The following is a 12,125-nucleotide window of genomic DNA, read 5'->3' as shown; positions in this document are numbered from 1 at the left end:
CCCAGCTTAGTAGTATTAGTGATAATGATAATAATAATGATATTGATAATGACAGTAAAGTGATACAGAGCTACCTTCTTCTTGTAACAAATAATTAAGACATTATAAATAAGGCTAAATAATCTTTCAGCAAACCTCCCCTATCACCTACCCTACTATCTTCCCATCCTCAGTCTTTTGATGTCAGGTAGGTGTGAGCCTTCCAAACCATTGTCTAAGTAATTATATATAGACACACACTAGAAAACATAATACAGCAGATTTTAAAACTCATATAAGTGTTATTTGCAACTTGCTTTGTTCATCCAGTTCTATCTCTATGAAGACACATAGCTTACCTCATCCCATTTAACCGCTGCACAATATTCCATCATGAGTAGAGACTATTTTTTCTCCTTGCCTTATCAACAATTTGGCACAGTAGGTTTCAAACACTTTTCTTAGCCACAGAACTCTTTCTTAGTAAACTTAAATACGTATTCAAAAGCATAATTGATGACACAGATATATTTGTGGGTATTAGGACTGAGGCAGAGAAGATGCGTCTGTGGTGCTAATCTTAAAAGCCTGCTGTCCAATGGAAATATAATGTGAGGCACATTTGTAATTTTTAATTTCTTAGTAGGTGTGTCAATAAAGCAAAAATAAACAGATGAACTAATTTTAATAACATATTTTATTTACTCAAATGTATCCAAAACTAACGTTTCAATATGTGGCACTGGCCACATTTTAAGTGTTCAATAGCTCCATGTAGATTCTGGCCACCATTTTGGATGAGGCAGCCCTAGACTGTATCTCCATCCTCAGCCTCCACAGCTGTCTCTGAGGCTGCTCAGTGAAACCATGAGTTAGCTGCTGAGTGCATCTTGAAACACTTTCTCTCAGGGTGATCACTGAGCATCTAAACCGACATCCCCTTAAACACTGCAAAACAGTAACAATCAATTTATTTTCTGTGTGTGGTCCCTCAATACTTCAAGAAGTATCTGTGATGTATTGTTCTCTCTCTATAATACACACTTACACGTTACATAAGTTGTATCAGACAATACTAGTTATACATAACAACGTGGAGTTCAACTTTGGACTTTGGAGACTGTCAAATATATTTCCTGTTCTTCTAACTTCCTTCATTTTAGATCTGTCAAACTCTTACCATCTTTCAAGACCTGGCTCAAATCTTCTTTCCCTAAATTTTCTCCCTCAAAAATACTGACCCTATTCTTTAGCTACCTATAACTCTTTCTGCTTGTGATCATAATCGTTACACTATTTCTTTTAATGTCTATTACCTTCTTTAGACTGAAAGTTTGGAAAGCAAAGACTATATTTTTTATTTTCCCTTCACTGTGGTGCATTGTCTGGCACAGTGCTTAATACTGTGTGTGTTGGGGGAAAGAAAAAGAGATAACTATGCAGATGGGAAAGTGACAGAGAGAAAAGGTATGAGAACTGGAGGAGAAGTAAAGGAAGGATAGTCAGCCTTTTAAGCCTGTAACAAATTATATCATTTTTTCCCATTATACACTAACTTGTGAAATAAAGTAATAGACCATGAGAGTTATGTTTTCAAAGCATTTGGCACTAAATTCCACTATAATTCTCAAGACATATTCCCTCTGTTGCCATTTTTCTGCTTTGTTAGCTGTCACATTTGTGACAACCATTCATCTGGGAGACTGAGGAAGTTTATAGCCATCATTCATTTATTCATTCATGAGCTGTAAAAAACCATAATTTTAAATAAAAATGCCATATCTTTGTTACATGAAGTGTCATTCCTCCATCTTGACATTTTAAGTGATTTGATCAGATGGATTTCACACCACTTAAAACTTAGGAAGGGAGAAATGTACAGTATGTACAAATTGTTATTTTAAAAATCATTCTCCATTCAGCACTGGAATGGCTTCATTTTGTACTTGAATTCTTGGTTTGCTTTCTGTGTATGATGGTTAAGTCTGCTTAAAAATAAAATCATTACTCTAAGTCAGGAAGAAAGACAGTAAGACAAGTAGAGTTCTTTCTCAGCAAACCTGGCCATGCCTCCTTCCTCTCAAAGTATTGATTATGCTTTGGAAAAATAAGAATTTTTTTCCCAAAAATAAACGCAGAAAGGATCTTGAAAGATCAAATTCTCCATCACCTTGCCTCTCAGCAATCAATACATATTTAATGGTGACGTTAGTATGTAGGCACTCCAGGCCAGCTCCAGGCAACCCTCTGAAGCATACAAAGCTTGTCCTTCCTGTATTCCAACCTCACCTTTCAGGTTCCTACTTCTCTTTGGGAGGAGGTCAACTCTGCCTCTGTTCCATAAAACAGTTTTTTGTTTGCTTCTTTCCAAGGCTTGTCTTTGGTGATCTATCAGCTACATAAGAGTTTTCTGATTACCCTAATATGTTAGTTTAAAAAATGAATAGACAAATCTGGCACACCAACATATATTTGATTCTCATTATTTGCAGTAGTTACATTCAGTGAACCCTGAATTAAAGAATGCTGAAACACTGCTTCTAGGCGGAATTCAGGGTTAGGTTCCTGTGAGCCTCTGGTCACAATTTCATCAATTGATCAATATATTAGATTGTTTTATGTTTTTGTTTAAAGACACTTTATTTAATATATATTGTTGATACATGAACATTGAACTCATGGCCAACCACACTATAACTCACACCTGAAGGGAGCTTATCTAACCAATGCATTTTCTCTGGAAGGTGCATCACAACCTTCTTGCACTTAGGAATGCTAAACAACACCTCAGCACATACACTTGAAAGCCATTTTAAGCAGAGAAATAACAAAAAGCACAAAAATGCAAAAATGTGGCACTAAATAGACTGCAAAAAGATACTTGTTTACAGTACAAGAGCTGAAATAAGAAAGCGGAACATTGTGCTGTTTGACCTCAGCTGGAAATTTGCACGTTGGGTGACTCAAAGTTTTTGCCACATTGCACACACACGCTTGTGAATAACTACAAAAGTATTGATTTAGGGATTATGAGAAACTTTGGTGAGTAAGCAAATTCACAAATAAAGAATCTGCAAATAAGGAGGAGCAAGTGTATATTTAAGACACAAGGAGTTAAACATTTAATATTGGAAATTAAAGTAGCATAGAAGGTGTTAATGTCTTGGTGTCAGAATATCTGTATTCAGCAGTAGTTGCTTCTCATGGAATGACCACGACAAAAAATGATATCTGTACATTGAACTTTTGTAATTGGAACCCATTAATTTTGTTGCATATGAAACTTTTGAAAGCAGGGATGAGAAACAATAGGGTTTAGGAAAGGGTTCAGATAAGATTCTATAACTTAACTTCACACCCCCCAAAATGGGCATGAAGATGCCCTGGAGCATTGCAAGATATTTTTAAATGTCAAGGGAAACACATAAACATCTCTCAGATACTGTGTGACATAGTAGCTGAAGGTGGTTCAGAGTTTAAACATTAGGTTGGTACATTCTTTTTGATCATATATTGATCATATCATGTATTTGTGATACAGGGTTTCTGGTGGTTGCTGTGATAAAAAGCAAGCTCAATGGATGTTCAACTGTATTCCAAGGTTTGAAAAGTAATGCAGTGTGCAACAGGCACTAAATTGTTAGGGCCAATCAACTTAATCCATTTTTATGATCTAACTGCTTAAGAAGCAGAACCATTAGTTTTCTTTTGTTTTTTAGCCTAGAGACACCATGAAAAAATTACTGAGACAATGCTTGAAGCAATAAAGTTTGGGAACCTATGGCTTAACTATTTGGGGGTGGTTGGCATACAAATTTCCTTCTCTATGCCTCAGTTTCCTTATCTGTAAATTGGGACAAATATTACTGAAGCTCTAAATCACTAGTATAGACCTGGCCTTAGTAGGTTCCCAAGAAATATTTCCCTTCCTCAACCTTCTGGATGAAATTTATCTTCATACAATCAATTAATGAGATAGAATTTGTTAAATTAGTCAGCAGTATTATCAAAATTGAAAAGATTGGCGTCAGAATATTTGTCATAGCCAGAAAATAAAGCATTGAAGAGACTTTAGAAACAACTTATGTGACAAAACTGATTTACCTATTACAGATTGCTGTTATCAACATGGTCCCATAACATCCCTAGTTTTGTTTTCTTAACTCAATTAAAAATAATTTAGTATGATTTTTAAATTTTTTTTTGTAATTGGATCTTAGTCATTCATTCATTTAATGACTTAATTCATTTGTTGAATTCTTACTAGATGTCCTACTGTTGGAAGTGCCCTGAATACAGAGGTGAACAAAATAACAAAGGTTCCAATCCTCAAAGAATTTATATTCCTTTGGTGGGAGACAGAGAACAAACAAGTAGATATAACATACTAGTTAATGTGAAAAACAAGGCAGTATAAAGGGGATAGAGCACAGGATGGATGTGGGTTTTATGAAGGGTGACCACTGGGTGACATTTGGGAAGATACTTGGAGAAGGAGGAGGAAACAAGACATAAGAGTATTAGGGGAAGTGTGTTCCAGGCAGAGAGAATGGCACATGTGGCCTAAGAACCCCAATGAATGAGAGATGGGAGCCATTGAAGTTTTCTGAGCAGGACAATAATGTGATCTGAGTTAGATCTTAAGTGAAACATCCTGGTTATACTAGTGAGAATAGAAAGTGTGGGGTAAGGGCAGAAAAAAGGAGCTAAGTTAGGCAGCCTCCTGAGTAATACAGAATAAAGATTCCAGTGACCAATCAGTCCTGATGAGGGAGATTTTGTTCTATATTGGCTTTAGGAAATCTTTAATTCTACTTTCTAATTTCCAATCCATTCCAGTGATTAGAGATCTGTTGGGAAATCCTTCTTCATGCATCCCCCAAACTCTCCTGTTGCAGTTGCCAAATTGTGTCATCTTTCTGCTCCCAATGAAACTCCTTTACACTTGAGCTGTTCATTTAAATTGTCCTTACTACATTATTCACATGTCCTGGTGAAATGACTGTAAATTCTTCAGCTTTTTCTCATTTTGCTTCTTTACAGAAGCTGTTGTAGAGAAGATTGAGCATTTGATTGGGAAACTGAGTCAGGTAGATTGATCTTGTATTGCAGCTGACATGTGGTGTGACCCTGGAAAAGTCACATGATATACTTGGGCTTCTGTAGTATGCACAAATTAATCTGATAGACTCTTAAAAGGGAGCTATTTTACAGGTCAAATACTTTATTAGTAGAACCATGGAACCAAGGGTAGGTCAAAGTGGTTCTTTATTTTTATAAAAAGGCCTTCTTTGAGAGCACATAAGGACAGAACTGAGAGGTTTGACCTTCACTCTCCAGCCTCCAGTCCAGTGAATTGCATATTTTTTCTATTCCTTTTACCCTATGACACTATCTAATGATACAAGTCTAATTATCTCTGGCCCATTTGCAGGCCATCAATATTTTTCCATGTCTCCTTTAATTTGTGGAGGTCCTTGACCAGTCAAATTAACACTCAAAATGAATAAGTTTAAAAAAAAAAATAACAGCATGAATAGGAGACACATTTACATGAAATTAGGAAACTTCACATGCACAGAACTATGTATATGGGTGGCTTGGATGGGTTTGCTGTATGGTTTAGGCACAGGAAAATACTTTAATCTCGTCCATTTGTCTGGTGGTATTTGTAATGGTTAAAAGCTCTGGAACCCTCGAGCTTTTTTAGGTGTGGTACCTTGGAAAATTTACCTAACAACTCTGAACCTGTTTGTACATCTATAAAATGGGGATTAAATTTATTTCATTAGGTCATTGTAAGGATTAAATCCTTTAGCTGAATGCCTTACCCATAGTGGTTAGTAAAAAATGATTGCTATGATGATGATTGTAGCTGTTGTTACTAGGTGTATATTTTATTATTAAGCATAATAATGATCACTATCACTTATTACTTTAGTTTACTTTTATTGTTTACCAAGCATTTTCATATATATTTGATCCTAGAATCCTGTGAGGCAGGCAGGGCAAGTAGCAGTTATTATCTCCATTTTATGAGTGAGGAGGTAGAAAAGCACTAAGTGGCTTGTGAAAGACACACAGCCTGTCAGTGGCAGAGTTAGGCCCCAAATGTTCAGGTCCCCTGGGTCCACATCCAGGTTTTTTTTTTTTTTTTTCATTTTTATTTTACTGTTTTTAAAATTTTTATGGGAGTATAGTTGATTTACAATGTTGTGTTAGTTTCAGGTGTACAGCAAAGTGAATCAGTTATACATTAAAAAAAATGAAATAATGACATTTTTTCATTTTTAAATTGTATTTTGGTTCCTGAGCTGTAGCCGCTTGAATATAAGTTCATTGTTAGGAGCCTTATGCTGCCAGGTTACATTTGCCATTGACTCATCTACTGAATGTGCAAATCACTGCACTGTTTGGACACAGTACCATAGGTACTGTCATTTTCTCCTTTTTTCTGTTGAGTGAGGTTTTCCATTTTATTTTTCTATGTCCTTTTCAAAAACTAATGATGAAAAGTGTCTACAATCTTGTCATCTCATCTGTCAGCAGAATTTACCAACTTGCTGTAACTGTTCCTCGACACACTCCAGAAGAGTGAGAAATGAACAGAGATTCTTGTCTCTGTCCACAATGAAAACACCACCAGTTATGGGAACCAGGGTTTGCCCACCCCACCCATGCCTGAGTTAATAAAGTGTGGGAACAAAACCTCTTTCTTTTAATATTCCTATGAAAGAATATTGAGCATCTGTAGATGACTGAGTAAATATTAATAAGGTTGATGTGAGAGAGAAGGAAAACAAGAGGGATATGCTAAAGCTTGGAAAATTACTAAGCATAATGTGATATTGGCACCAAGGACCCCATTTTATGCCTGTCTGACCAATCTCAAGACTTCATCAATAACCACACCTGATTAATTACACTGAGGTAGCCAAAGAAACCAGCAGAATTAATTAAAATACACCCTTTTAGATGGGGAATGGGCAACTGCATCATCAGTGCTGCCTGTGATCTGTTCCTTCCTTTTGAAAGACAGAGCCCTGGGAGGTGGTGCTCCTATGTGCCAAGAGGCAGGTTGTGGGTGACCATCAGCTTTCTGGCTAAAGGCAGTTGAGCAGAGAATGTCACACTAATGCACTGTTTTCCCTTCCTGCACCATCCTTGCCACCTCCTGTGTTTATCCTCTTAGAATTAACAAGGCATGGTAGTTTCGAGTACATGAGTCAAACTGCCTGCCCTAGAAGACTCTGAACAAGGTATATTCTCTCATGTCTCAGCTTCCTTATGTGTAAAATGGAGAAATGGTGTCTACATCATAGGACTGTCAAGAAAACTGTGTGAGTTAGTGTATCTAAAGCACTTAGAAAAGTGATAGGCATATGGAAGGCACTTAAAGCATGTTATCCATTATTATTGTATAGGCACAGAGGCCGCAGCTCCCAGTTAGCCACGCGATCACAAGGGTAAACAACCAATCTGCTTACAATCATTCTGTACCCAGACAACCATTCTGTTTTTCACTTTCAATAGAGTATTCAATAAATGACATGAGGTAGTCAACACTTTATTATAAAAGAGGCTTTGTGTTAGATGATTTTGCACAACTGTAGGCTAATGTAAGTATTCTGAGCATGTTTAATGTAAGTTACACTAAGCTATGAGGTTCTGTAGGTTAATGTATTGAATGCATTTTTGACATGATATTTTCAACTTACAGTGGGTTTATTGGGACTTAACCCCATTGTAAGTCGAGGGAAATCTGTATGCTGATTTTCTCTTTTCCTCTGTATTTTTAGACCCCAGAAGAACTAGAGGATGATTCAGACTTTGAGCAGGAAGATTATGATGTACGTAGCCGGACAAGTGTTCAGACGGAGGATGACCAGCTCATTGCAGGACAGAGTGCACGGGTGAGTGGACATCCAGGACTTTGGTTTGGTGCATAGGGGCTGTGTTCACCAAATTGGTCTGAGGAAATTTCTGATTTCCAGGGACCTGGAATCCCAGAGATTCATGGCTCAGAAATCTATGCCTCATCTGGGGTTGTTTCTAGCAATTCACATTTTACACATTGGAAGTAACCACCACTGATTCTGATTCCTTCTAACTCCATTCTCTCTCCATAACTCAAAACATAGCAGCCACATTACAGCAAAACTTATGTGTATGGTGGATTTGTTGGGAGTTGGGGATCATGATTAGATGATTCAGTGACCAGGGGATACAGGAATGCTCAGATCTTACTTTGGCACAGACACCATGGTTCTGCTTGAAGTCTCCAACCTTGTTAACCACACAAAAGAAACCACAAATAGAGAATTAGAGTACTACTTTGTTATTTGTGGGCCTATTGTTGCTCCATACTCTGGCCTAGGGTCTCTGATAAACAATACCACATATTTTGAAATTCGTTCAAGGCCATCAGAGTAGAGAGAGAACTTTTTTCCCCCGATACCTATCTGTGGCCAGGGCAGTTGCCCCAGATCTGTCTACCATGTGATTGAAAAAGAAATTACAGAGACATACGAGAAATATACCAGCTTAAGGTGTGGAACAAGAAACAACAGAAAGATGACCACTCTGGCTGACATTTGAACACCCTCGAACACTCTGTGACATTGTCCACCAACACAAGTCTTCCAAAGAAGATTCTGGAATCTGACCAATCTTATTAGCTGGAGCTCCCTGAGGGTAAGATGCTGGTAATCAAGGCAGGTGGCAGGAGATAAAATTCCTAGGGATTGCAAGAGGGAGAGATTCTCCTCCCTTTAAAGGCTTAGTTTCCATAGGGGAAAAATAATTAAAGTAGAGTATAACTGAGAATTAGATACTCTAATTTTCTTTGTTAAGTTTCACTTAAGAAAAGAAAATGAATAAGAAGCATGAGAAAGAGATGGTAATTTAGCATAGGGTTAAGAAACCTTAGAAAGTTCACACTGGCTTAGGAATTGTGAAAGAAGAGTAGGAAATAGCCAATCAAAGGTTAAAATAAAGAGAACTCAGATGAAGCTTTATGTTGAGTCAAGAAAGTCTTTGTACTTAAAATCTTATTTCTCCTGATAGTCTCATCCAACAACTAAACGATACAGAAGATGTATATGGACATTGATAGAGGTAATGTGAGAGTAAAAGGCAGAGCATTGAAGATGCATTGGCTTTGATTTCAGACAGACTTGGTTTTGAATTGTGAAGAGTAGAGAGGGGACTATGTTACATGCTGCTTAATTTCTCAGAGCTTCAGTCCTATCACCTGTAAAATGTAAATAATAGACTTGTTTGATAAGATTCTTTTGAGGTTCTAATTACATAATATATTAAAATAATGAGCAAAATACTTGACATATATTAAGTGCTCAATAAAGGATGACTTTTCATCCTTTGGCAGAGAAATCTCTTCTAATCACAGGCTGGTGACAGTAGAAAAGTGCACAAAAGAGTATGAAGCTCCCTACTTTAAAAAATACCTTGTAGACTCTATTTACTCCCCCTAAAATGTTGAAAATAGGGAAGTTGATTAAGCTGAGAGTCCTCTGAGCCTATGCTGGCATAACGCTAAACTAATGCATCAATCAAGTCAATTCATCTTCAAAATTAACTAAAACCAGCGTTTTTATGTCAATGACAAAGGGCAAGTTTGAGTAGTTCATCCAAACATTCATCAATTCAAAGTCAATTTAATTGACTGACTGCAACTTAGTATTGATACAGCCCAAGTATCCATTGACTTGTTTTCTCAAAGACTAAGGCATATTATACAACCCTTATCTTATAATCTTTTAATTACCATCTTGTCAAAATGGCATGAGTAGCTTCATTTTTTACAAGGAAGAATACAGTCCCATTGTACTTCCATTTCATTAGACATCAAGTCTGTTATGATGGGTGGAAACAAAAGTCAGATGGCACCTCTCTACATCATTTATTATTTCTTCACCCAGTGGGTGAAAAGACAATAATAGTCTTTTTCAAAAGATTTTTCAGCATGAATGATGAACATGGGCCAGGATAATAAGAACAAAGTACCCCTGTAATCCAGCACTTGCTGATTTGTCTTTACGATCTATCATGAGGTCTGTATGAGTAACTTGCAGCAGACAGCATTAGTTATTGAGTCAGCCTATTTAAGCCTATAATTATATGATGACAAATCAGAGACATAGAATTATGGCTGTAAATTGGAAATAAGAGGGTGCACTGAATTGCTGAGATGACAGATGGTCGAACTTTTGACCAGAGAAGTGTGCTAACTTGGTCAAAATTGTGAAGGAGGAAAAAGTTGTCTCTGACAGAGGCAGTTGCTCTTTCCAGCAGCCTGCTCGCCCCTGTTACATTGTGTTCTCATTCAGAGAAATTCTTCTCTGAAAATGGTAAATTAATCTAAGAGGAGGTTATGGTGGGAGAAAAGAATTTAGTACCCACTCCAACATTGCTCTCAAATTCTGAAATTAGGTTGAATGTTTGTTTCCTTTATGTGTTCCTGTCTGCTGCTTGTCTATAATACTTCATGAGAGAGAGAGAGAGAGAGAGAGAGAGAGAAAATGAATGAGAACAATCATACCCTGATCTGATAAAATATAGAAATGATCAGGCCCTTTGTTCCTAAACATGACATCTTATAAACTCTTTCCTCACAAGCTGACATAGTTAAAATTGATCAGCAACAACTCTTGGGCATTTAACCTTCATGATAAAATATATTGTTTGGAGTCACACAAACCTGATTTTAAATATGAACTTGGTCAAGCTGTGTGGCTTTGGGGTAACTTTCTTAACCTGTCCCTGCCTCATCTCCTTGTGTGTGTGTGTATGTATGTACATATATATATATATATATATATATATATTGCATCCTACTTCATAATGTTATTAGGAGAAATGCATGATGAAATGTATCACGAGTTATTATATAATGTTAAGTTGATGAAGAAGAAGATGATGATGCTTGTAGCACAAGGTAGTCATTCATTAGAAGGCTGACCAATAACTTAACCTGAAAGAGCTAGATAATTCAGACCATCGTGAAAGTTTTTACTTGAATTAATGAGACAAGAACCTCAATTTTCCAGTTCACTTCACAGCCTGCGACAGGTAAAAGTCACCCACTCCTTAATTATTTATGCTTATTATCCTGCTTTAAAACCAAGTGAGTAGAAATGGGCACATTAAGTTTTAACCTTTTAAATCATTATTTATAAACATTTATGTACTTAAAGCCTTAAAATGTTAGACTCTTGCTCTGTGTTTAAGAAACTAACATATCAGTTTGGAGGTCCATAGACTTTAAAAGTTATTTTTCATCCTGGGATTGGAAAAATAATCCTTTTGAGATTGGAAAAAAAGCTCCTTGAGATTTAGATTGAAGAAAAAGATTCTGGGCTGAGTGGTTGTTGGCTTGTGTCAGTGATTTGCACTTTCATTTAATAAATAAAGTTTAAAACAATCACAAAAAAATGGTTGGATGTTCAAAGGAAAAGCTAGGAGCATGGAACAGGGTGGTTAAAAAACTTTGTGAATTCAAGTCTCTGATGCCACTGACTTGGGGCCTCAGATCAACAATCTGGACAGCTGTGCTTAGCTACACAGAAAGCAGCCAAAAATCTCAGACCGCCCCAGGTGATCACATGACACAAACAGAAAAGCTGATTTGTTGTCTTGCCCTTTGGCCATGAAAATCATTTTTCTCATGTTTCCTTAGTTTGAGGGAATGAACAATTGCATGTCATATATTTTGTATTCAACTTGATTTGAATGTAGCCAGCCTCTAATTTTTGTTTTCCTAGCTAGAACGGCTTTAATGTGTTAACATTTCAAACTGCTGAGTTACATTGATAAGACCTAATTAAAACTCATGTGTTGAATTTTAATTTGATTAACTTGCAAATTTCACAGTTTGTGATCTACTGTTTATAGATAACCTTTTTTTAAATTCCAGTTTCAGAAAAGGTCAATTATGAATTTTTAAAAGCTAAGAGCATTTTAATAATATTTAGGAAACAACTTTACTTCATCGATAGCTACATAAGCAGAAGCAAATATAATGACTCTTACACCCAAATCACACACCATTAAGTGCATTATGCGGGCAGAGCACCCCTAGAGTCAAAATAACATCTTCTTATACAAATCTGCTTTAAGGAGCCAGT

At 36.6% G+C, this 12,125-nt stretch overlaps 1 protein-coding gene across 3 annotated transcripts in view; it reads left to right on the top strand.

Moving 5' to 3' along the window:
* The window catches only part of CTNNA2 (catenin alpha 2), a 1,194,816-nt gene that overhangs the window by 1,121,974 nt on the left and 60,717 nt on the right, over positions 1-12,125 (top strand). For all 3 annotated transcript variants that reach the window (XM_059943640.1, XM_059943641.1, XM_059943642.1), the window contains one exon: positions 7,779-7,892. In XM_059943640.1, coding sequence (XP_059799623.1) covers positions 7,779-7,892 — 114 coding nt within the window. The remainder of the gene's footprint in view (positions 1-7,778; positions 7,893-12,125) is intronic.

The sequence above is a fragment of the Balaenoptera ricei genome, chromosome 13 (assembly GCF_028023285.1).
Source record: "Balaenoptera ricei isolate mBalRic1 chromosome 13, mBalRic1.hap2, whole genome shotgun sequence".
Classification (NCBI taxonomy): domain Eukaryota; kingdom Metazoa; phylum Chordata; class Mammalia; order Artiodactyla; family Balaenopteridae; genus Balaenoptera; species Balaenoptera ricei.
This window is presented reverse-complemented; position numbering and strand designations above follow the sequence as displayed.